At 34.6% G+C, this 27,351-nt stretch overlaps 1 protein-coding gene across 4 annotated transcripts in view; it reads right to left on the bottom strand.

Annotated features, from left to right (window-relative positions):
- FAF1 (Fas associated factor 1) overlaps positions 1–27,351 on the bottom strand; it is a 529,381-nt gene that overhangs the window by 219,978 nt on the left and 282,052 nt on the right. For all 4 annotated transcript variants that reach the window (XM_060621411.2, XM_060621414.2, XM_060621415.2 and 1 more), the window contains one exon: positions 2,532–2,618. In XM_060621411.2, coding sequence (XP_060477394.1) covers positions 2,532–2,618 — 87 coding nt within the window. The remainder of the gene's footprint in view (positions 1–2,531; positions 2,619–27,351) is intronic.

The following is a 27,351-nucleotide window of genomic DNA, read 5'->3' as shown; positions in this document are numbered from 1 at the left end:
CCACTTGAGTGATTTAAATACGTATAAAAACACCATCACCTGCAACAATATAGATTACAAGCACCAGCTTTATGAGTTTTCATAATCCTAATGAAAGAAAGGTTTCACAACATTTATTTGCCTAGAATCTCCTTAGAAGACTACAGTTATAAGCTATTTTTGCCAAAATTTAAGTACTGGAGCTAGTGGATCTGCTATGGCACCAGTTAAAAGCAGCCTGGCCCTGAACATCTTTGTTGTATCAAATCATACAGCTCAAGGCAACATCCTGCCAATGTGGCAACATTTGCTCTGGGGAGGTGTGGGCAGGCATCACTTCACAGGTTCTGGGACAAGGTGCAAATATGAATAATGAGGCAAAAAAAAAAAAAATCAAGTCTCTTAATGGAGATTCCCTCTTGTGTTAGCTGTGACTTAGATACAGCATGAGGTAGTATTATAGTCTTGAACGATGAGTTTAAGCTGCTTTCTATATTCTCCTATAGGAATGAAATTGTATTAGAACTCTTTGGTAAAAAATTAAATGTTATAACAATCATTAAAACATGGGCCTCATAAAAGACTGTGTCAATTTTCTTCAATTATTTAACACCTAAGATGTATAAGGCATGATGCTATAGAGCAATTCACTACTATAATACTAACAATTTTTCACTAAATTTTCCACTAAATTTGCCTATCACTCTTAGAACTTGCATCTGAAAAGTCTATTTCAGTCTGGTTTCCACAAAAATGGCACCTCAGGGCAGTTGGCTTTTCAAATCCTATGAAGTCCCACATTTCTGGACTTTATTACTTTGTGTTCTTGCTCTTCAATCAGAATTTCACCAATAATTTCACCAACAGGGAAAAAAACAATCCAAACTAAAACCAGCAACCACATCCCTACCCCTTAGCCATGGAAAACCAGCCAATAATTCTAATGATTTACTATATCAACATTAAAATCAGTTGCTTAGAAATAAATGTGCCTAGGGGCGCCTGGGTGGCTTAGTCAGTTAAGCAGCAGACTTTGGCTCAGGTCATGATCTCACATTTTGTGAGTTCAAGTCCTGCGTCGGGCTCTGTGCTGACAGCTGAGAGTCTGGAGCCTGCTTCAGATTCTGTGTCTCCCTCTCTCTGCCTCTCCCCTACTCACACTTTGTCTCGCTCATTCTCTCAAAACTAAATAAACATAAAAAAATTCTTTAAAAAAAAAAGGAAAGAAATGTGCCTATATGTAAACAATTTTTTTCTGGAAGGATTCACTTAAAATTTTTTTTCTCTATTTTCTGATTACTTAAAATATTTTTTTAATACTTATTTTTGAGAGAGACACACACTGTGAGAGGGAGAGGGGCAGAGAGAGAGGGAGACACAGAATCTGAAGCAGGCTCCAGGCTCTGAGCTGTCAGCACAGAGCCCGATGTGAGGCTCAAACCCACAAACTGTGAGATCATGACCTGAGCTGAACTCGGATGCCTAACCAACTGAGCCACCCAGGCGCCCCTATTTTCTGATTATTTTTAAAGTTTCATAATCTATAAAGCATTTTCCAAAGGCACAGTGTTTAAACTATGGAATAATTTAGACTCAAGTGGCATCTACATAAATTATTTAAAAATATTTCTATCTTCCACAAAATGTATGATGTTGGTGCTGAGAGAGAAGGAGTAATTATTATCCAGATGGAAATGTAATATTTACTAGATAATACAATATTATTATTTGGGTATTTATTATTGTAAGATGTTTACAAGGTCTCAATTTCTTTGCAGTCTGATTTATTATACACGTTAGAGTTAACGTCAAAATTCTTGAAACATTCTCATTTTTCACTTTTTTTTTTTTTAAAGGGTGTCTGGTTAGAACAGCCAAGAACATGGGAAAAAGTGGCGAAAATGTAATTACAATTGGCCTCCTTAGACAATAAAATTTACTCTCTTGGAAAAGAATGATCACTGCAAACAGTATAGATAAGAAAGGTTTCAAAATTAACAATAGGATAATCATTGTAAATAGATATAATAATAGGTAAAAATAATAAACTAAATCTTTTCCTCCAGCTTGTTATGCTGGTGAAAATTATGGGTATGTTTAAGAATAGAGTGCCATCAATATTACTATACAAATTAACTTTTTTAAAAAGTATCAATCTACTATGGGAAATGTAGTTTTAAAACTAAATATGATTAGGTTGATTTTGAGACATCTGTAATTTAGGAAAAACTATTTTGTGTTTGGGATATTTCATTAGGAATGTCTAAATACATTCTTTTTATCAAGGAAAAAATTAAATCAAGCAGCATCAAATTCCTGATACTGATACTGTAACATTACCAAAAGAATGCTGATGTTACTTGGTTTATGATATGTGTTCTGCAAGTGACCTCAAATTATTAGAACTCATTTTCACATTATTTGATTTCTAAAGTTCTTTCAGTGGAATATTCAAAGCATTTGATTCTGCTTTGTGATAATCACAGCCAATTAGACTGAAAATGGCAAAAGAGAGAAGAGAATAAAAAAATGACAACTCAATGGTCACTTACTGAGTCATCTGTGGCAGAAGCTGGCCAGCCCTCCCATAACTGATGGCGAACGGGGATACTCGTAAGGTCATACACATTTCTCTTTACCTATACAAAGAAAGAGACATCACAATTAAAATAAGGTTTCCATATGACTTATGATTGTTGCCACTTACATGATATACATTGTATTTCCTTTTTCTTCTGGATTGAAACAGAATTTGAAACTAGGAAAACAAGAGTCAGAAAAATTTTGTAAAAATAATCTAAACCAAATTTAAAAGTAGATCCTCAATGAAAGCTAGATGAAATAGTAGTTCAAGAAACATCTCCCTCTGCAGATGTTTTTATATTCCTGAATGGCTTCAAGTTTCTATTCAGTCAAGAAGCTTCAGGTACACAGTTTTCACCTCTCATGGACCATAATTATAAATGTTAATAATATATTAAATTTTTAAATGACTCATGATGTGTAATAAAAAAAAGATATACTTTAAGTTTCTATGTGGGAGAAAGAAGAGAGTAGTTTTTGTTTGTTTTGTTTTTTGGAGAGGCCAGGAAGAAAAACCTGAAGGTTTTGACTGTTTGATAGAAGTTTCACAGATATAAAACCACAGTGGGGCGGGGAGTGGGGGTGCCTAGGTGGCTTAGTAGATTAAATGTCTGACTTCGGCTCAGTGTTACGACTTCGTCATGCTCTCACAGTTTGTGGGTTCAAGTCCTATGTTGGGCTCTGTGCTGACAGCTCAGAGCCTAGAGCCCGCTTCAAATTCTATGTCTCTCTCTCTCTCTGCCCCTCCCCCGCTTGTGCTTTTGGTCTCTGTCTCAAAAACAAACATTAAATTTTTTTTAAAAGATATGAAAAGACAGATTATTTCTTTGATCTCACCCCAAATTAAAAACTACTTCAACAGCATATTTATTAACTGAGAGCCATCCATTAACATACTATTTAGGGTCTTCCTGAAAATTGCCTCTCAATGATTCTTTTTAAATACTGTTAAAGATGAAAAACTATTTTTCTCAACATGCAACATTATGCCTTTTCATTTTAAAAGGACAGGAGGTAAGTAACTTATCAGAATAAAGTGTTGGAAGGTTAAACTCTATGTTACCCAGTAATTAAGAGTTGTCATACTGGTCTTCAGCTTTTCTTCTAAACCGGTTACAGAAATTCTGTTTTATTCTCAAAGTACAAATTTAAAAAAATGACAAATCCTAAGAATGGAGAGATCATCCATCTTCATTAACTCTTCAAAGTTAGTTATGGGATTACCCGACTGTAACAAATGAAGCTAGTATTGAACATAATCTGTTCAATAATACCACTTCAATATAGAAAACAAGCAGCATTCGTTCATGTTTTAAAAATGCAGAAACCTAAAGTATCATGTTGTCTAATTACAGCATCTTGTATCACATTACTGTTTATTATACACAAACACATCTAAGTTATCCTTCCAGTGAAATAGAGATATATATTCACCAAGGAAAAGAAAAAAACAAAACAAAAAAAACATGGAACTCAATCTATTTTTATCTCTAATGTACACCTGTGAAAAAAGACTATGTAAGTGAGAACTGAGGAGCTTGGGGGCATGGTTTGGTCCCCACTCAATTCAAACAAACAGCTTTTTTCAGAGGTTCTTAGCAATGGCCTTTCTACCATGCAGTATTTTGTTTATGGTCAGTCACATTAAGTTTGGAAATTTTCGTTAGTTATTATCAACCCAACAATACAACCAAATGCAACTGGATAAACTTCTGACCACTTCCACTAGCTAAGATTATTTTGTCATGCTTAAGGAGAAAGGTGTTCCATAAATACCTATTTATTATTATATTATCTATTATATTAATAAAAGAGAGGGAAAGGACAGAAGAGGTAGTCTGAAACTTTATGCCTTAACACAAAATTCCTTTCTTAAAGTTATTTTTGAATTATGTTGTCTAGATACACTAAGTTTCATCAGCTATTTTTGGGGGGGAAAGGCAAGACAAGTATTTACATCTGTTGGAAAGGTGGCAAGTCTACCCTAGCTTTGGAGAGTATACACAAATACTACGGATTGAGTATATAAACAAATAACTCTGGAGTGGGATTCTTTAAATTCCACCTTAATTCCAAATCACAACAATATGGTATTATGAAATAAACAGTATTTTTCTTCTTCTATTAACTCATCTGTAACTGCACTGAAATGAATAACATTCCTTTGCTATTCTAAGCCTGAAAAGCATGTTCTGGCTATAGTGTTATGTTGGTATAAAGCACAACGCCAGACTGATGTGCTGAACAAAAGTGATCAAAGTTAGAGTAATGTTAGACATTGCACAAGTATTTGGCTTCATTGTTCTTCCCAGAATGACATCTGTTAAGCAACTTGTCATAGAATAAACTGGTTAATGCAGACAGACCTTGGCTGAGATGGTACAACATAAAACATATTAGGCTAATGTTTGACTGTTCCAATAAAAAAGCTAAATTGACAGTTTCTGAGATTTAGTGAAAAGAATCATGTACTAAACCACAACCACTAAGCAACAATTTAAGAGAAAACAAACTAGTTTTCCAAAAATAATTCTGTATTTTATCAAAGCTGTAACTATAGACAAATTTTACCATTATATGAAAGAAAGATAAGTGATATGATAGCAAAAGTACAAAATGAGTGATGCTTTTACTAATGTAGATACTGAAATTCTAGCATCTTCATTGATAGTTTTATGGAATTAAAATTTTACACCATAATCTTGCAGAGAAGGAAAAAATCCCAAACGTACACAAAAGTTAAAAATTATTCTTTTAAGAGATTAGTATTCTAGGAAACCTGAATAACAAAATATAGCTGTGTATAAAATGATGCAGATGAATTTAAGGTCATCACAAATCAAATGAAGAACACAGAGTTCTCTCAGAGAGGGAAGGAGGACAGAAAAACAGAGGAAGGAGAGCAAGAGATTGTGGGGACAAAGGCAGGACTACAGGGAAGGTGGAAAAGGGACAGGGAGGAACAGAGAAATTGAGAGTGACTAATTTGAGAGATTGGACAGCACTCAAGAGAGGCAGTAAGAGCACACACAGGTTAGGCTGCTGTAGCTGGCATCCCCAGCTGCCATTATTGTGCTACTTCTGATGGAGTTTCATCTTTAGAGATTTGTGTTAAATTCCAGTTAAGGACAAGTGGCACTTCACAGGGTAACATTTCCTAAGGGCCTTTTTGTCTTACACATTTTCTTTGATCAGCATTGGCTCAATATTTTGCTGAACCTTCATAATCTTTTCAATTCTGGTTATACATTAAGCTCTAAATCTATGAGATTTCAGGCTGCTAAACTATGCAAATGTTTCAATTAGTTCTGAAGAAATTTAATAATTGCTTTGATTACCAGACGAATATTAAAGCTATGTTGCAAACTATACTGTATATGGATCAAGTATTCTAGATTGACAATAGACTTTCCAGAGTTTGGAGATTTCTAGATTTCCTAAAAGGATAGTTTCATTTCTTCCCATTGCTTCAGATAAAATAGTTGTGACTAAGAAAAAAGATCAGATAAATTTGAAATAGTACAGAATATACTACCGATTTGTTTACTTGCTTTTCATTATTAATATCTGTTTATTATACTATAATTAATGTAAAAAGCTAAGCAGTGATCTTGACTTCAAACTTCACTATTTCCTCAATGTGGAAATTTCAGTGATAAACACAGCACTGGGGAAAGATCACTTTATTATGAACACGTTTAATATAAAATTAAACATGATAATCATCTCCCACAAAGTTTTCTTTTGAGTTCCAAAAATTTTCAAACAATTTTATTTTTTAGTTAAATTTTATCAGAATTTCTTAGAAAAGAATTCTTAGGAAATTATTCTGCTTAAAGGCTAAATTGTGAGTCTCTAAGATTAGCCTCAAATGAGCTGTTTGTAGGTATTCAAATTGAAATATAAAAAACTTAGTAGATAACTTGTCAGCCTTAATAAAATCATTCTTTGTGTGTTAAATGTTGATCAAACTACTGAAAAACATTTCAGAGAATTTTAAATGTCATTCCGGTATTATCCAAGTGAAAGAAGATTCTGATAGAAAAGTCACAAGGTTTGAGATATTATGGCATAATGAGAAGAGAGAACTAGATTTCTAGTCCTAATGTTGCTCAGCTGTTATTGTGGGCAAGTTGGTGAAATCTTTCTGAGACTTAGTTTATTCAATATCAGAAGAGAATAAAACAAGATCACTTCTAATTTTCAAAGTTCTAAAATCCTCTGATTTTGTGACAGTATTGGAGTTAATCCTAGGAACAGGAAGAGCTAAACATATGTAAGACAAGCAAGTAATGAGGGAAAGTTTAAAATCATTCAATGCTAGAATACGGAAGAAAAAGAGTAAAAAGTCAATAGATCAAAAAGGAAAACTGTAGATAATTTCAGGTAAAAAACACAAATATTATATATAATAAGCATATTAGGTGAATTTTTTCCTTAGATGAGAAAAGTCTGAGCTTTTGCTTTTATCACACTAAAAAGTCTACATTTTTTTAAAAGGCCACATAACATTTTCCTCTCGTGAGATTCATTTAAAAATTAAGCCTGTCATGTTGGTTTCCCATATAACTACTCCATGAACCAAATGTTATCATTCAGGCTATGGATTTGCCAGACTGCTACTAACTAAAACAGTTGTAAAGTGCTATTAACTTATGTCAACATCTTTAAAATTTTGAAATCTGGCCCAAGATTCTTAACATATCAAACATTTTAATAAAAATAGAAACAAAATAATTGCCATGGGATTAGAACAGCTACCAATTTATGAGCATTCTACTTCTCACATTTTTTGAATTAAGAATACTATGGCAGATTACAACTCTTACCAAAAGGCACCCTGAAACTACAATCATTCTCTTACCAATATTAGAAAGCCTTTGGTCATATTAGAATGTGAATTTATCCAAATTTTAAATATATCAAACTTTGAACTCCAAGTATTTCACACTATCAAATGATGCTCTGGTTAAGAGTTTGCTAAATAATAACTGCACTGAAAAAATAAGAATTTGTGTGTGGGTGTTTAAATCAAAATAAAGCATACAGACTAGGCTTACTTCCAGTTTCCTAGCAATCTTTGGTGCTCTGAAAGGCTTATACTTAAAAAACCAAATCATTCCTGATCCAGACTGGGTTTTGTACACATACTTCATATCTAAGGACTTTTCTTTTTCTTCTTCTTTTCTTAACATATTATATACTCATCCCAGTTGCAGATGGATTTGTTTTACTAAGATGCAAGTTAAAACCCTCCTAAAAACCCTTCCTGAACAAAAACACTTGAAACCGGATGGTGCAAGGGGAATGAGAAGGTGGCATCAGTAATCAAATGTTAATTAGCAAGCTTTTTTCCCCCTTCCCTCAGGGCTGGCCTGTGTTGGAGAATTCAAATCAGAAATCAATGCTCCAAGTGTTTAACTATTACTTCTTCTCATTAACCATTTAAAAGACTCAGCAATTCTCTCCTCATAAAAACAGTAACTGGAGACATTTCTTTTTCTCAAATACCATCTTTCCAGAAAACAATGAAGATGTTGTTTGAAGAAAACTATAAAATTGAAGTTGCTTTCAATTAGGCTTTGAACTAACTGTATTCCGCTCTTTAAAACATCTTTTGGCTCTAACTGAATTCTTCGTTCTAACAACTGTAACTAAGTTTTGCTTTGTATACCATACTTAAAAACTTATTCCACTTCTTACCTGTCAGTAAGGAAGTTTGACAACTGGCATTTTAAAAGATTACTGGGAATGATGATAATCAAACCAATCAAATATGGAAATGCATCTGAATGCATTTACTCGGAAATGGATTTTAGCCATCCTGCAAAATTACCAAGGATAAGATTTAACACTTACATTAGAAAAATGGTTATATTCATAATTCCCTTTCCTAAAATTTTGGTGTGGGTGAAAATGATGTAATAATTGCAAAGTTAGGTCATATTTTTTTTTCAATATATGAAATTTATTGTCAAATTGGTTTCCATACGACACCCAGTGCTCATCCCCAAAGATGCCCTCCTCAATACCCATCACCCACCCTCCCCTCCCTCCCACCCCCCATCAACCCTCAGTTTGTTCTGTTTTTAAGAGTCTCTTATGCTTTGGCTCTCTCCCACTCTAACCTCTTTTTTTTTTTTTTCCCTTCCCCTCCCCCATGGGTTTCTGTTAAGTTTCTCAAGATCCACATAAGAGTGAACACATATGGTATCTGTCTTTCTCTGTATGGCTTATTTCACTTAGCATCACACTCTCCAGTTCCACCCACATTGCTACAAAAGGCCATATTTCATTCTTTCTCATTGCCACGTAGTATTCCATTGTGTATATGAACCACAATTTCTTTATCCATTCATCAGTTGATGGACATTTAGGCTTTTTCCATCATTTGGCTATTGTTGACAGTGCTGCTATAAACATTGGGGTACAAGTGCGCCTATGCATCAGCACTCCTGTATCCCTTGGGTAAATTCCTAGCAGTGCTACTGCTGGGTCATAGGGTAGGTCTATTTTTAATTTTTTTGAGGAACCTCCACACTGTTTTCCAGAGCAGCTGCACCAGTTTGCATTCCCACCAACAGTGCAAGAGGGTTCCCGTTTCTCCACATCCTCTCCAGCATCTATAGTCTCCTGATTTGTTCATTTTAGCCACTCTGACTGGCGTGAGGCGATATCTGAGTGTGGTTTCGATTTGTATTTCGTTAGGCCATATTTAAAGTGACTGAACTAGCCTGCTTGGGATTCTCTCTCCCTCTCTCTCTGTCCCTCCCTACTCACTCTCTCTCAAAATAAATAAACTTAATTTAAAAAAAAATAAAAAAAAATAAAGTGACTGGACTAATGATAATAAGTTTATTAAAATAAATTTGTGGGGCACCTGGGTGGCTCAGTGAGTTAAGCGTCTGGCTCTCCATCTCAGCTCAGGTCATGATCTCACAGTTTGTGAGTTTGAGCCCCTGCAAAAAGCAGGCAAAAAGCCTGCTTGAGATTCTCTTTTTCCCTCTCTCTCTGCCCCTCCCCTGCTTGCTGGCACGCAGGTGCTCTCTCTCTCTCTAAATAAATACATTAAAAAAAATAGTTTGAAATAAGTTCGTATCTTAAGCTAAAGGTTAAACCTGAATTTTAAAAGAGAATTCCTAAGGTACTTAGATGAGCAAGGCTGAGAATGTTTCTCAAATAGGAAAGATGCTAACTTTTAAGAGCTTTCTGGAAAAACAAAAGGTTTAGAGAAATTGTGAAGTTGCAGAAGTTGAAATCATAAACAATAAATACAATAAATACAACTCTGTATAAATTAAAACTCTGTGTTTTAATGAGCCCTCAAGGTAATTCTTACTAAGCCAAGTTTAAGAAGCACTGTTTTAAGATGTATGAGTTATAGGCTTTCCCAGATAACCATACCTCTCTAGTATACTCATTCTAAAGTCTCTCTGAATTTGTGCCTAATGTAGCCAATCCTTTTTGAGAACAATTATGGTTAACAATGATTTGTTGCAAAAATTCTAGACAGGCTATAATTTTATTTGAATGATAAAGCGATCATTGTTAGTCTAAGAAACTAATGACACCCTACTACCTCTTTACCACAGACTTTATAGCACTGAAATAATTGATAATGTCTTCACCATTGAGAATCTGTGCTTTTCTTCAGTTTTCTACCTTAAACTAAGTGATTGCTTTCTGGCTATAATATGTATTTGGACATTGTAGTAAAACTGCAAATCCACAATAAATTATCTACTGGTCACACTAAATAAACTTGGAAGACACCTGTATACATCAGCTGAATTAAGAAATGTTCTTAAACATCAGAAAACTATATTTGGGGGCACCTGGATGGCTCAGTCGGTTGAACATCTGACTTTGGTTCAGGTCATGATCTCACAGTTGAGATCGATCTCCACATTGGACTCACTGCTGTCAGCCTGGAATCCACTTTGGATCCTCTATCCCCCTCTCCCTGCTGCTCCCCTGCTTGTGCTCTCTCTCTTAAAAATACATAAACATTTGGGATGCCTGGGTGGTTCAGTCAGTTAGGCAACTGACTTTGGCTCAGGTCATGATGTCACAGTTCCTGAGTTTGAGCCCCATGTCAGGCTCTGTGCTGACAGCTCAGAGCCTGGAGCCTGCTTCAGATTCTGTTTCCCTTTCTCTCTGCCCCTCCCCTACTTGTACTCTGTCTCTCTCTCTCTCTCAAAAGTAAATAAACATTAAAAAAAATTTTAATACATAAGCATTAAAAAAAAATAAAGGAAACTATGTTAGAAGCAAATGAAAAGTTTGTTTGTTTTTTGTCTCCCTCATAGGCTAGCTGAAACAAGACCCAAAGGAAAAATAACAGAAGGTTAACCTCCTATGAGTCAGTCAAGACCTTGTCTTACAGGGCAATATCTCCTCTCTATACTTTATGGAAACAGTAAGAGAGTGCAGTTTTTCCAACTATTTAATGGCCCAATAGAAACAAATACTTTTTTAATGCCTGCAATGAATGTATCAGTCATTCAATAAATGCTCTTAAAATTTCCCTTTATTATTTTTTTGAAAGAATTTATAAAAAGTTTATTTTTGTATTAGCCAGCACACATCAAACATTTGTTTTAATTTTATTTTTAAGTAAACTCTACACCCAACATGGGGCTTGAACTCATGACCCCGAGATCAAGAGTAATATGCTCTACTGAGTTGGCCAGGCACCCCAAACTATCATAACTTTTAAAGCTAACTTTGTTGGTGCCTCTGGCAAGCTCAGTCAGTAGAGAATCGACTCTTGATCTCCCCCTTTTAAAATCAGGTAAATTAAGGCACCTGGGTGGCTCAGTCAGTTAAGCAACCAACGCCTGGTTTTGGCTCAGGTCATGATCTCACGGTTTGTGAGTTCGAGCCCTGTGTTAGGCTCCACAGGTGACAGTGTAGAGTCTGCTTGGGATTCTCTCTCTCTGCCCCTCCCCTGACTGCACAGTCTCTTTCTCTCTCAAAATTAATAAATAAATTAAAAAAAAAAAAACAAATCAAGTAAATGAGTCAATCAATTTATAACTCCTTCCACAATGGAAAACACCAATTAAGTCAAAAGTCAATCCTAGAAATAACTAGAGCAATTATAAGAACATTTTTAGAAGTTTTACTTTAACTTAAAACCATTTTATAAAGTTCAATTTTATGTACTACTTCAAAGATTGATTATGTAAACCAAGAAATACTTGTATATCCAAAATGTTTTGATTTTTAAGTCTGAATTTTAGCAGACAATTTGATATAATGTCAGATGCAGTGTACATGTTAATCTTAAGGATATAATTATGTATAAAACCAAATTTATAAACCAATTTATCCCTATAGCTATAGAGATATTCAATGCACCTAGTATATCATCAGACACATGCAAAACTGGCACCATTCTTAATATCCAAAAATAGGATAATTAAATAAATAAGTAAAATATCATGCATCCACTAAAATGGTGATGTAGAACCAGGGTCAGTCAAGTACAGCCCAGAGGCCAAATTTGGTCTGCTATATTTGTAAATAAAGTTGTACTGGAATACCACCACTTCCATTTTTATATATTGTCTGCGGCTGCTTCTGAATTACCATGATGGCAGAGCTGAGTAGATGTAACAGAGGCTATATGGTCTGCAAAGCCTAAAATATTTACTATTTAGCCCTTTACAGAAGAAGTTTGCTGACCCTGATGTAGAAGAATATTTACTAACATTAAAAGTTGTTACATATTAGAAAAACAAGGCTATAAAATTATGTACATTTCTGCTTATTATATATATATATATGCATACTATATGTACAGAAAATAAGATACATAATAAATGCACAGAAAAAAAGATACATAATAAAGGTAAAATTTGTTCTCTCAGTATCATGGGATTATGAGTTAATTTTATTTCATTTTTATCTTTTTGAAGTTTCTATTACTTCTGTAACAAGAATTTTGTTTTGTTTGTTTTTATTCAGAGTAAAGACATGCCCTTGGAGACAGAACAACCTGGTTTTATTTATTTTTTTTTTATTTTTTATTTTTTTTTTAATTTTTTTTTTTTTAACGTTTATTTATTTTTGAGACAGAGAGAGACAGAGCATGAACAGGGGAGGGGCAGAGAGAGAGGGAGACACAGAATCTGAAACAGGCTCCAGGCTCTGAGCTGTCAGCACAGAGCCTGACGCGGGGCTCGAACTCCCGGACCCTGAGATCATGACCTGAGCCGAAGTCGGACGCTTAACCGACCGAGCCACCCAGGCGCCCCAACAACCTGGTTTTCATTTCAGCTATGCTACTAATTATAAGTAACCCTGAACAAAGGAAAGGGGAAGGAAAGAGACACAAATGAACATTTGTTCAGTATCTTCTACAAACCAGGAACTTGGTTTTAACATATCATTTTCACAATAACCTTTACATATACTACTATCTTCATTTTACAAGTGAGCAAACTGAAGCTCAGAGACAACAAATAAGTTATTCCAGTTAATAAATGGTGAGATTAGGGTTTAATTTAGTTTTCTGAGATTCTGAAGTCTAGATTCTTTCACCACTATAGTGTATCTTCTCTTAGCCTAAATTTCCTCTTCTGTAAAATAAAGGGTTATAATAAATTATCTTTAAAATTCTTTTCTACCTGACACTTTTATAATTGTAGTGTGTAAGAATTTTCTATGAGACCTTTTACACTTACTCTAAATGATGGGCATTAAGTGGTAACAAGTAAGAGTGACCAACTATGAATAAAACCTCTGTCATGAGACCAAGAGAGCCTTTTCAGACCTGTTGTGCTGTAATAGGCAATAAAGAGCAAGTTACAGGCTACAGATTTTTGTACTTTTAAGTGCTATAGAGGAATGACAACTGCCAGATCAAATAGAAACTTGTTATTGTTTCAACAATTGAATGCGGCCTTCACAGTAAGAGGGCAGTTCCTGGTGTCACACACAACTGGGAAAGAAATAGCAAGATAAAAAATTTTCAAGGAAAATAAATCAAGGCAAGAGAAGAACAGTTAAAACAGTAAACTTCATAAAGTGAGGGGTAGCAAAAACTCTTTCTCATATAAGCTTTTGCCCAAAGCCTTGAGTTTCCAACCCATGCTAATGTAAGAGTTTTGTCTGGAATAAAAGAATATGAAGACATTTACACTTTGGGCCTGCTGATATTCTACTTTGCCAAAATACAGTAAATCAATTATGCCCTACCTCATTATTCTAGTTTTCCTTCTCTCAGCAGTTGGGCACTCTTAACCAATCCCTCTTCTATGCTTTTGATCTGGACAAGTGAAACTCTGGTCAAGTATTTGTTTTATTTGCAACCTCTACATGTTCTAATGTAAAATTGTGGGGCAATGGCATTGATCTACCCTACCAATTTGTTTTCTTATAGAATTGCATTTCCTTTTAAATTTTTTATACACACAAATACAGAAATTAAACTACTTGCCCAAATGTCATTCAGTTAGTTAACATCTAGGTCTGGATGATAATGCAGATTTTTAAAATTCTTAATCCATTTCTTCTTTCCTGTTAATTTTTTTTTTTTTTTTAAATAAGAAAAGACCATTGCTTCTCTAGCAACTTCAAGTTTTTAAAAGTGCTGCCAATCCTACTGTTTGGGGCAAAGATCGTCTTTATATTTTGATGAAAACTGTGTACCCTTTCCCATTCTGGTAGCACTACACTGATGCTCAGACATGATGTTTATGTTTGCTTTGCTGCTTTCTGTTGCCCATCCAGGCCTTTGCCTTTCTCTGAGATGCTGAAAAAAGTGGTGGGAACCATCAGCAATGGAAGCTCAGTCTATAATCAGGTCTCTTATAATTTTATCTTTTCTTGTTAACAAAAAAATGCAAAAAACAAAGACAACAAAGGGACTTAGTGTTGGGGTCTGAATACTAAAGTGGCCTGGGGGTGTGGCTCATCAAGTGAAAATAAACCATTCAAGTCATCCACATCAAGGAGAAAGTTTGGGAACAACTAGGCCAGTGTTTGCATTTGGGGCCCTGGAGTCAGGAGAGTTACACTTCCCTTCACTCTGCTTAACCAAGGCACCAGAGACAACCTATTTAACCTCTCCTTTCGGACATATTAAGTAATCTCTTCCAAAGAACAACGCTGAGAGATATTGAAGTATACCTGGTTAGGTTTTCTGATTTTAACTTGCTAGTTTCCAAGATCAGCTTTCAGTATTACTCTCTCCAAGAGATATGTGGGTGGGAAGGCAGGGAGGATATATTAAGGAAAGTAGCTGCCATGGCTAAGAGCAAGGTTGTAATAAGACAATAGGCACCAAAATCACATACCTAGTTAATTTTAGGTGAATGAGATAGAGTTGGATGCTGGTTGCAAGGGACAATTTAATTAAAGCTTATCAAAGTGAATTGACACTATGAACTAAAGTCTAATACTGCACACCAAATCCAAACTAAGGACTGATACTGCCAATGCTCAGAAGCTCCATACAACTGGCTTTTAATTAAGGCAGTTACAATCCGATCCCAAGGATTTCGGTCTTAGGGCTGGCTCTGAAATGTAAATATAGCTATTTTAGAAAGAAAATAACAGGAATACCCTAGCATTCCACTTAATGTATAACTAAGATCAGAGAATTTCTTTTTTAAATCACGATTCATTAAATAAGCAGTCCTTCTAAATAAACTGTCTGAAGTCTCCTGTTAAAAAAAAATTACTCCTATTTATTCATTAACAAAGCTATTCCTTAGCTCATCCCTGCCATAACCTACTCTATTCAAAACCATATGGGAAAGGACATTAAAAAACCGCCACAAACCATGGACTTCTGGTATTAGTGCTACACACTGCATACCCCTATTCATTATTCTACCTCCCTTGTTTAATCTATCATTAAGATTCAGTGACCCTACACTAAATTTAAAGCAGATCCTTCCTTCCTCCCATGCCTAAATTCACATACTTTTCTAGTTGGGGATGCCCTCAAGTATTAACAACTCTACGGGGTTTCTCTAATCTCAGCTCTGAACTATGTCATGCTATAGAACCAAGAAATTGCTGTTTTACATCTCTAACTATGGAGGCTTCCATATAAAAGGACCATATAATTTACTTAATAAGATAAAGGGGGAAAAATCACCATTTAATAAGTATTTTTTTCATTGTATACGGTAAAAGAGGCGCATGGAGACACTGTCATATGCTATGTTGTTTTACAAGTTAATATTACCTACAGGCATTACTTCAACTGTATTTATCACAGAACTCAGAGTTTTAAGTAATGGTGAAAATGTCAGGTGTTGACTATCTTAATAAATGGAAAAACAAATGAAAAAAGAACATGCTGATTTAAATATATAGTTGATAAAACAATCATTTTGGAGAAAAGAGATTTCAAGAAATTAACAACGTAATGTTTCTAAAAAATATTAAACTTCATTTTCAAATTAGAAACAAAAAAATCTAATGTACAATGTGGCAAAATAAAGAGTAAGGAGTCACGTGTATGACGGTCTATCAGTGCTAACAGTGATACAGTGATGTCAGATATGTTCTATATCTGTGTTGTCCAATAAGGTGGCCACTAGTCCCAATGCGACTGCTAAGCATTAAAACCTAGCTAGCTAGTGTAGTTGAGTAAGGAACATAATTTAAACTTAAATTGCCACATGCGAATAGTACCTATCCTACTGAACAGTCTATTAAGATTACTTAAGAAAGTGAAGAATACAGAGCAACATAAAAACATACCACTGATAAAACTATATACTTACATACTTCATCTCATTCTTATTTCTTTATAGTCAATACACAAAGGTAGAAATATTGTGCTAAATTAATTTTTCACATGTATACTTTTGTTGTTCTTAACGATGATATTTTAAAGTAGCCTAATAAGTATAAATAAGAATTATATGCTTTAGTATTCTGAAATTGAAGGAACTGTGATAGCATACACATAAATGAAACCTTACTTGAAAAAAAAGAGCAATAATGGGCTATAATATAATCATTAAATATCCAAGAGAGTCAAATATTCTTTATTTAAAAATGTTACATTTGATTTACATAGCTGCCACATTATGTAGGTCTAATTATTCATCAGTTCATTCATTCATTCATTCACAAAATGGTTACCTGGGAACAATTACAATGATTCAGATGCTACTACAACAAATCATGTTAACTGTACACCTGGCAGCAGCATCTGATTTAAGAGAGTGATGATTCAAAATTAATTCCTTCTTTTTGGGCCAAGATTCCTAAAGCATTCATAGAAGCAGAGCTGGGAAGGGGCATCTGGGTGGCTCAGTTGGTTAGGCATCCGATTCTTGATTTCAGCTCAGGTCATGATCTTGAGGTTTGTGAGACAGAGCCCTGCTCTTGACAGTGCGGAGCCTGCTTGGGATTCTCTTTCTGCCCCCTCCCTCTGTGCACACATGCTTTTTCTCTCTCAAAATAAATAAACTGAAGAATTTTTTTTTTTTTAAAAAACAGAGCTGGAAAGAGACAGATATAATGGATGCTATAACTACTACCAGCCTTAAACCCAGTTCCTTATTGATTCAGTAAGTTCTTACGTCAGTGATTACAATACAGCAAAGAAAGTGCTGGGTGAACAAGATTCAGACGTCTATACTCCCTTAAGGAACTACATCTAGTTGGTAAGAAAATATGTGAGAATAGCTTATTTACAGTACAAATATACTTGTTACAGGTTTTTTTTTTAAGGTAAATAAAATGACTGAATGAATAGAAAAAAATGCAGATGGGACCAGAGAAAAGAGTTAAGAATTAAATATAAAACATTTCTCCTCCTTTAAAAAGTAGATCATTTTTTATTAATGCTAAAAATTAGGGTGACATTATAAAAATACTTTTAAGGAAAGTACATAATTCATTACTAATAAAGTACTAGGAGAATTTCTCACTGGATTTCATAAGCAACAGATAAACCTGTTCTAAGTTTAACAAGTACATTCATTGAGTGCTAATAACTCATGAGCATTCATATGGTCGTCCAGCCAGTCAAAAAATATCTGAGTGGCTACAATGAGGATGCTACTATTTTGTAGTAGTTACTAAGAGACAAAGTCTCTGCCTTCATGGAATTTAAATTCATTCTAAAGTATGTGTATGGCAGGTGGGGGTGGGCGGTAAGGAAGGAGACAGAAAATAAGTAAATACATAACAAGATAATTTCAGATTAGGTAAATTCTACGAAGGGTGATATTAGATTCCTACCAGTCATTCTCTACTTTAGGTGAGTTGAATCCTGAATGAGAAAGTACTTATCCCAGAAAGAGTGTTCCAGACAGAGAAACATGAAATGCAAAGGTACTGACAGGTGCTTTATATACATGTATATACTCTCTAATTCTTGCTATCAAGTTTCACCTAGCTTTTATTTATTTATTTTAACAGAAAAAGCATCTGAGGACTTAAACTCTCCAAGTAAGCAGAAACAGGATTCAAAAAGGAATCTATGGGACTCTGAAGCACTTTTTCTTTTTCACCTCACTATGATACTTCCTCCAAAACTCAAACTACAAAAGTCTGTTCTTCGAGAGCCTGAGTGGCTCAGTCGGTTATGCATCTGACTTTTGCTCAGGTCATGGTCTTGCGGTTTGTGGGTTCAAGCCCCACTTCGGGCTTTGTGCTGACAGGTCAGAGCCTGGAGCCTGCTTCAGATTCTGTGTCTCCCTCTTCTCTCTGTCCCTCCCCCACTTACACTTTGTTTCTCTCTCTCTCTCAAAAATAAATAAACATTTAAAAAAACTTCAAAAAAGAAAAGTCTGTGTGTTTTCAGTAGATTATTACTGCCCCCTCTATATTGCCAAAAAATGTTACCCATACTGATCACTTACTTGCCTAACTCTTCCTTCACAGATTGGGTCATGCATTAGTTCAACTAAATAATCATAAATCCCAAATTACTGTCAGCTACAAATTAATAAAGTTTATTATACTAATAGCTAACTCAAAGGGATATTTCAGAGAGTCTGATCAAAGATACCCTGTCTTCAAACACAGCTGGGTGTTGTTTGTATGTTTTAGCTCAAGTGAATAGATATTGTCATGTATTCCAAAATAAATGGCAAGTGCATTTGATCATATTTTATCTTTTGTCATGTTTCACTGCATTATGCTGGTACTGAATAAATTTGAGGGTATCTACTCTTGAAAATTGTGGCAGCCTGGCAATCACATCCAAGGAAAGCCAGTTATTTGAGAGCAACATTCTCTGACACCCCAATATTACCACACCTTCTTCATGCTCTAAATTGAAAAAGAGGACAGGAATAGCTGTTGCTAAAGCACAGCTAGACCCCTATTACCTTGTACATTTAAAAGTAAATCTGGTAAACTTTCTATACTTGTATATGTTTATGGCTCTTTAATTCATCTATTCAACGAACATTTGTTGGGCACTTCTGAAGTTCTGTCTCTGACAGGCATTAGAGTAGCCTTCTCAAATGCAAGTGTACAGAGCAGCTAGAGACGTAACATAAATGGGTGAAATGTGATGGGAAAATGGCATTTAGTTTTAGTTTTGAGGAAGCAAAATTGGGGTGCTGGGGACTACAGTAAACTGGAGAGCATGCCTCATCTACTGAGGCACCTACTACTCTATAACAGCTGATTGCTGCTATGGAAAATCTGGGATTCGATGTTGCCAGAATTTTCTCATTCGTTGAGAGAGGCCAGAAGCCAGGAATTCTGTTTTATTTTGTTGTTGTTGTTGTTGTTGTTGTTGTTGTTTTACATGTGATGTGTCCAAACTTTTAAGTGTTGGCAACCAGTTCAAATATAAAACACTCTTGAACCAAAACTCGTAGCCAAACAAAACAGTCATTGCAGTTGCCAGTTTGCAACCTCTGCAAGAGAGATACAGGGTAGATAAAGACACAATATTCTTGCCTTAAGGGAAGTCACAGCCCTGTGAGGGTTACATTCAGAAACAAACATTCATGGTACAATATGATAACTATTATGATAAAGATATCAATAAAGCATTAGGAGTGCATAAAGACTTAGCATAATGTCTTCTAGCTTTATCCATGTAGTTGCAAATGGCAAGATTTCCGTTTTTTAAGGCTGAACAATATTCCATTGTGTGTATAAATCATATTATCTTTATCCATTCATCTGGAGATGAGGCATCTGAGGCACAGAGAAGATATGTAACTTAACCAAGTTCATATAATAATAGTAAATGCCTCCATTTTATTCCAATTGTAACATACATGATAAGACAATAAATTATACACTACAATATATACTTTTTCTATAGTAAAACTAACAATGTGAATCAAGTGTTTCAGCGTTGTTAAAGTTCAACCATTACTATATGCACATTAATCACTCTGTAATTCAATAAATACCAAAGTAACTTGGTTTGGAAACTGTAGGGGCGCCTGGGTGGCTCAGTCAGTTGAGCGTCCAACTTTGGCTCAGGTCGTGATCTCACAGTCCGTGAGTTCGAGCCCCGCGTCAGGCTCTGTGCTGACAGCTCAGAGCCTGGAGCCTGCTTCGGATTCTGTGTCTCCCTCTCTCTCTGACCCTCCCCCCATTCATGCTCTCTTTCTGTCTTAAAAATAAATAAACGTTGAAAAAAAATTTTTTAATTAAAAAAAAGAAAAAAAGAAACTAATATCACCAAGATAAACTAATACATACAGAAAAATGCTTAATTTCACTAGTAATTAAGAAAATGCAAATTAAGAAATACCATTCACACCTTTCAAATGGGTAACAACTAAAAATATTGACATAATCCATTGTTGATGTAACATGCATGCTCACATAGCTGGTAGGTAAAGAAGAAAGCAAAGCTTTTTTTGAGTAGGGACAATTTGGCAATATCTATCAAAATAAAATGAATGTAACCTTCAACCCAGCCATTCCATTTCTAAGCTGCTATCTTAGAGAAATCCATACAACTCATGAAGAGGAAGTTATCAAATTTTTTTTAGGCTTCTGAGTCATTTACAATGAAAATATTATTTATGTACTTTCTGAGTAATTAAAAAGACAATGACTAACACTATGATGGAAAAATTGTTATGCTTTTCAATGCCAACCTGAATGTGCACAATAATTTCATTTTATTTCATATTACAAAGTTTAGAAAATTTTGAACTATGAAGCACATCTAGGCCATGTATGTAAACTACAAAAGTAAAATAATTTGGTTTTGGGGATGATTTAAGACTATTTGAGATAGTCACTACCCATTCAAAATTAACGCTTGATGTCAGGCCCTTTCCCTGCTCCAGGCAGCTTTAACCAACCCTACCGATCTCACCCTTAAGATACCCCACAGTACAAAATCTAAAAACTGCATCAGGAATTTCCCCTATCTCTCATAAATACAAATAGCATTAGCCTCATAGGCAAGTGAGCATCTAGGCAACTATACACTATTGAAACCACAGTGTCATTTTTTTATCTAACTCATGGGTTAGGCAGGCAATGTCAAGCATATATCTGAGGGCAAGTTCGTTAGTGTTTGACTAGGATACTTCAGGGAATCCTTTTTTCCTCTGTCTTACACATTTCACAAAACACTATTTTTATGAGTAAAAACACAAGGAAGAAGGCAAGAACTGGATAATCTGATAAAGTTAAATTAGTTGCTTTCTAAAAAATATATTTTCCTATGCCAGATTCTTCATCTACCAAACATGATAATCAACACACAGTACATTGTTTTATAACTGCTAAATAAGACAACAAAATTACTGAGGGAAAGAAAGCCAGTTTCTTAAAAAAAAGTGTAGTTTTGAATTTCAACTTCATTCATTTTGAATTTTGAAATCATTCACCTGAATTCATTCATTTTGAATTTCAACTTCATTCACTCCTTCATTTAACTATTAAGTGCCGCATGCTTTATACCTGAACATATCCCTCAGTATCCCTACTAAATAGATGGCATTATTTCCACTATACAGAGACAAATGACACCTAACAATTTGCCCAACTGATATACTTGCTTCTCTATGCAGATGTTATACTTGCTTCTCTATGCAGATGTTTAGATGCCAAAACTAAATTATCCTCATATCTAGTCCAATTTTAATAAATGGCACTACCATTCAGTTACTCAACTCAAAAATTTAGGAATCATCTTTCATTTTCCCCTTATTCTCACCATTCATTCCTTTTAATCCATAACCAAAACAAGACTGCCACTGTCTCTCAGCTGGACTAGTACAAGAACTACCTCAAAATTCTAAGTGTTTTCACTTTTGCCTTCTGCAATCCATTCTACACAAAGCAGCAAAACAGTATTTTAAAAAACATAACTAGATCATGTAATTTTTCTCTTTAAAACTTCTAAAAGCATCCAATTGCACTTAGAATGACTTGGTCTCACTTACTTTTCCAAATTAAGAACTAACTATTAACCTCTCAGCTAACAAGTTATTTGTTTAAATAATGTGACCCAAGCTGAGTATCAGGAATTCTGCTGTTAACTGTGAGAGAGGCAAATTTCATTAAAGTCACAAAACTGGCAGAATAAACTCAGGGCTTTATATAGTAGCCCTGGTATCAGCACTTGGGAAGATACTGACTGAAAATAAAGATAGTTCAAAAGAAAGTGGAAGCAAAAGATGGACACAGAGAATAGTTTATGCTGGCTTGTGCTAGACACAACACTTGTGCTTATTCATTATTCAAGCATTAAAAACTTACTATATGTCAAGTACTATACTGGATAGACCTTGACAGGACTTGAAAATACAAGAAACTTTTTTTCTAGATGTATCAGAAAAATGATGTTTCTTAAAACTCAGTTACTTTCATGCTTCCATGCTTTTCCTCTTGTCCACTTGGAAATTTCTTACCCATTTTTACACAGCCACCTCAAATATTACCTCCTGAGAAGGCCTTCTTCAGCCCCCATAAGTAAAGTTAATCCCAATACCTTCTGTTACAGCACTTACTAAATCATCTTTAATAGGTATGGGTTTATCTCCTTAGAAGTCCACAAACAAATTATCCTTGTGCAGTAGGCTATTAGCATGGTGCTTTGCAAATGGTAACAGCATCACAAATATTTGTTATGTGTAGAAGTCCACATTTCTTTTACATAGGCAGATCTTCATACAAATGACTCAAATGTAAGATATTACATTACAAGGTATCTGAAAAGTCATAAACAAAGAACTCAGCAAAAAAAGTCATTTTATCTCCATGAAAGATTAAAGAAATCTTTACAAAGGTGGCATCTTTGAGCACAGAACTTAAAAACTTTCTGGATATGGACATGGAAGGTAAAAGCAGTCAGAGGAGAAGAGAAAATGAACAAGGAAAAGTACAAAAAGCTAAGGGGTGTGTGTCTAAGAATTCAGAGCAGCTCTGAGTGGTTGGAGCTTCTGGTAACCAGGGGGAATAAAATGAGGTTATTTGTTTTTAGTTCATAGCAACACTCAGACATGAAGAGAGCAATTTTTATTATTCTGTAGATACTTAGGATATAGAATTAAATATCTAATGAGTGTTAAAATAGACCTGAATTTGCTACAGAACACTGTATGATATACATTAATATGGACAAATAAGTAAAACATACACCTACTACTCTCCTCCCGAAGCTTACAACAAAAAAGAGAGCAATGGACACAATGATAAACTATTTTCATGCAATCTAGACCATAATAAATATTAAAAAATATTAAAAACCTATATTCAATGCTTATTAAGTATTAAACATTGTGTTAAGAGCTTTAAATGCAGTAATAAAGTTAATCTTCATAACAAAACCCTAAGGGATGTCATCTTCACAGAGACGAAGGAATTAAGGCATAGAGAAGCTAAATAACTTGCCAAGGTCAGATTTAGTAAGTGGTGGATCTAGCATAAAGTGCCTCTTCAAAAGATGAAGAGAGTGAGTTTGAGTAGATAAGTTTCTTAGAGGCAGCAAAAATTTTTTGTAGTTGTTGAACTAGGTGCTTGGGTTATGCCAGGGAATAAGACAGACATGGTTTACTTCCATAAAACATATAGTCCAATGGGAAAGACAAGTAACCAAACACATAATTACAACTTGTGATCAGTCCATGAAGCAAATAAACGGAGTTTAATGATGGAAACTCACAAAGTAGTGGAGACCTAGTTATATAGGAAGATGGTGGCAGAGAAGGTCTTTCTAGGATGATATTTAAACTGAGACCTGAATGGGGCGCCTGGGTGGCTCAGTCGGTTAAGCGTCCGACTTCAGCTCAGGTCACGATCTCGCTGTCCGTGAGTTCGAGCCCCGCGTCGGGCTCTGGGCTGATGGCTCGGAGCCTGGAGCCTGCTTCCAATTCTGTGTCTCCCTCTCTCTCTGCCCCTCCCCTGTTCATGCTCTGTCTGTCTGTCTGTCTGTCTGTCTGTCTCTCTCTCTCAAAAATAAATAAACATTAAAAAAATAAATAAATAAACTGAGACCTGAAGAATGAGGAGCCAATCATGCAAAAGATGTTCCAGATAGAAGGCTAAGTAAGAGGTAGGCAAGACCCTTATACACATATGTAAAGGAGGCAGTAATTCTCAATTCTTAGTGAATACTTTCTCAGTAAATTCTTTCTTATTTCTATCAGTTGCATTTCAATTTAGTATTATTAAAAACACATTTTTACTGATTAATAAAATCATAACACTGTGTAGTTAAAATGTTAAGCACATAGTAGGTAAACAAAAATAAAATATTGGTAAGTGCTATGTATTTCCACATGTATTTGTATGTCACAGATATTCTAAATGCAAACACTAAAAAATAAAAGTTTCTATACATGTATTTTTGTAGAGTCTGAATCACACATCTTGGCCATTAACACATCTAATAACAACACCATACAGATTGACAATATATTCCATTTCTGGATAATGACCTAACCATGAATAAATCCCGGAGCCTAAAATTTATACCTTTGCTTCACAATAAGTAGTATTTTGCCTTGATATAAAATCCCGCTTTTTAGCAAAACCACTTTCACTATGCTATATCTAGTAGATATAGTAGGTGTTCACCAAAATAAGTCATTTTTGTTTCATATTTTAATTATGATTCAGAATTAGGTGATCTTAATTAAAAGATTAAAATAATGTTTTCCAAGCTGAATAAATGTTAAGCTCTGATAGTGTGTAGCAGACTGATAACAGCAACATCTAATTAATGTTTTGTAAAACTAGCGTTCGAGTGTCACTGACAATTAGTTTTATCACTAAATATTAGTTATAATTTTTTAAAGTTTGTTTCTTCTTATTCTTTAGATAAAATTCATTTTATAAAAGGATATCTTCATACAGAAGTTATAATGCTCTATCATATTATTAAGGAAACACTTTGAAAATCACAGATTCTAAAACTTTAGAGGCAAAAGTAACCTATGGGATCATCTGATCAAGACAACTACTCAATGCAGTATTCTCCATAACAAGAATCAGCATTTTGAGAGAATTTCTATCACTCTCCAAGATGCTCAGATCAACTTAAAAAGTACTTGTGATTTGACCATTCTTATAGTTAGAACACTTAAGCACAGAATTTATATGAACCAATTATCTGCAGAGTCCACTGAAAGCTATTCTGTATTGTAACCTGAACAGTTGCTTCTACAAATATAAACAGTTTATTATAATATAATATAGATCACAGACACTATATTCAGAATTCTAATCATTTTTATAAAATACCGGAAAGAAGAAAACTTAGTTGCATGCTTCATTTCTACCATAATTTGTGATGACCTTAACGTCTGAAAAATAAAAGTAGTTATTTATTTTATGTTGTGATTTACTGTAAATTTCAAAACCCTATTAGTCCCTGTAAATGATCCATTAGTATTCTCGAACACACACACACACACACACACACACACACACACACACACACACAATGGAAAACAAATACTAGCATTCTACAAATCTTTAACCCAAACAGGAATCTCCCATTTTTCTGAATTGCTTCTATCTCTTAACTTTTCCACAGAATAAGCAAGGTTGTATTAAAATGTCACCACTCCATTATCATTATTCTTGAATCAAACATCTTCAGTATCTGCAGTGCACTAATTCCATACAGGATGGAATTCCAACATGCAACTGAGTAGCTGATCCTGAAAGATGTACCTCTAGAGACAGAGTGCACTTGCACCTAATTAAAACTGTCTGAAATTTTTCGCACTTTCAATAGAACCAACAAATATGCATGTTGTGTAATGTCATTTTCTGTCTGTCTTGATTTTACCAACAAAATTAACCTATTGTGTAAAGTGAGAACAGAACTTCAAAAATGAAAAATTTATGTTGGTGATTTATTTACCTCCTTGGTTACAAAAAAGAACATGCTACTTATTCAATACATACTGGTACATCTCACCCTTCTTTTTTTATTTTTTAAAGTAAACTCTGTGTCCAATGTGAGGCCTGAACTCACGACTCCAAGATCAAGAGTCGCATACTCTACTGACTGAGACAGCCAGGTGCCCTCATTTCAGCCTTTTTGAAAGGGATTTAAAGTATTGTAAGTAACATAAATATTATTGATAGAACATAAACTGACAACTTCAGAAAGATGCTATTTCTATTCTTTTAATACTTAAGGTTGAGATCTGAATATAGTGTTTACTTCAAAATTTTAAAGAAATTAAAAATGGTTTTGAGCTTAGATGGCAATAGATGGCATATGGAATGGTCAGAAAGCACAGCATTTTTTTTTTTTTTTTGAAACTTACATGTATCATGGTTATGGAAAATGTTTTAGAAAAAATAAAAAAATCCAAATGACTCTTAACATCTTTAAATACCATTTTATATAAAGGTCATTTTTTATAAAACTGAAATTTTAATAGAAAAATAATAGAAAAAATAATGTAAGTTGTTTAAATATAGCAATTTTAGTAATATTTTAAGTCTAAGACATTATATTTTAATTTGTCGGTATTTGTATCATCTATGACTAGAGAGAATTAATCAGTTACCTCTTATAATGTGAAAGGAAATCTTTCGGCTAATTTGAGGTGGTTCACACTATTGGCTTCCAACTTGGAAATTGAAAGGTGAGTCAGTCAGTTAAGCAAGGATGCCAAAAACTTAGTAGGCAGCAAAGTCATAGCAGGAGTAGTTTAACAAGGTGATAATGGACAGAAATGCCATCCTTACTGTGCTATTGAAACATCTGTGTTTAATAGTCTTGATTTCCAATAGACTTTTTTTTTAGGTCAAACTCTGAAGGAGAAAGAAAACTGCAGCCCATGACAATGGGCCATTTTTCATCTTGGTCTCAAAAAATACACTTGACTCTGAAATTCAGTCTCTGCCAGCAGGAAATTAGACAGTAGAGGAATAAGGCAGCTGATAAAGTCAGTCACTTATTTATGCATTAATTCTACAAAGAGTATTCCTATCATAGGCTAGGCACTGAAGCAGAAATCAAACTGAAGGAATTCACAATCTATTCTGGGCTAGAGACACACAACTAGCAATGGCTGGTAAAATGGTTCTCCCAAACAAACCAAACAAAAAGCCACAATTTGTAGAGTTAGACAATTTACATGGTGTAAATACTCTCAAGTCTGGCCAATTTCAAACTATCAACAGTTTATCAGGTTCACAAAATTCCAGGGTATCTAGCAATCAGCTTTTTTGCACTGACGGGAGTTAGCTACAGAATTATACAACTAATGACTTCAATCATATTTTTGCAAGGTAACACCAGTTAAGTGCTAAAACAGATACATATGTTAAGTGTGATTAGAACAGTGGAATGGAATTCCATTTCAACATATGCTTTTTCTTCTTCTATATTCTCTACCCCCCCCA

This window comes from Panthera onca, chromosome C1 (genome assembly GCF_046562875.1).
Source record: "Panthera onca isolate mPanOnc1 chromosome C1, mPanOnc1 haplotype 2, whole genome shotgun sequence".
Taxonomy (NCBI): Eukaryota; Metazoa; Chordata; class Mammalia; order Carnivora; family Felidae; genus Panthera; species Panthera onca.
The sequence above is the reverse complement of the archived record's forward strand: the minus strand, read 5'-3'. Positions and strand labels throughout refer to the sequence as shown.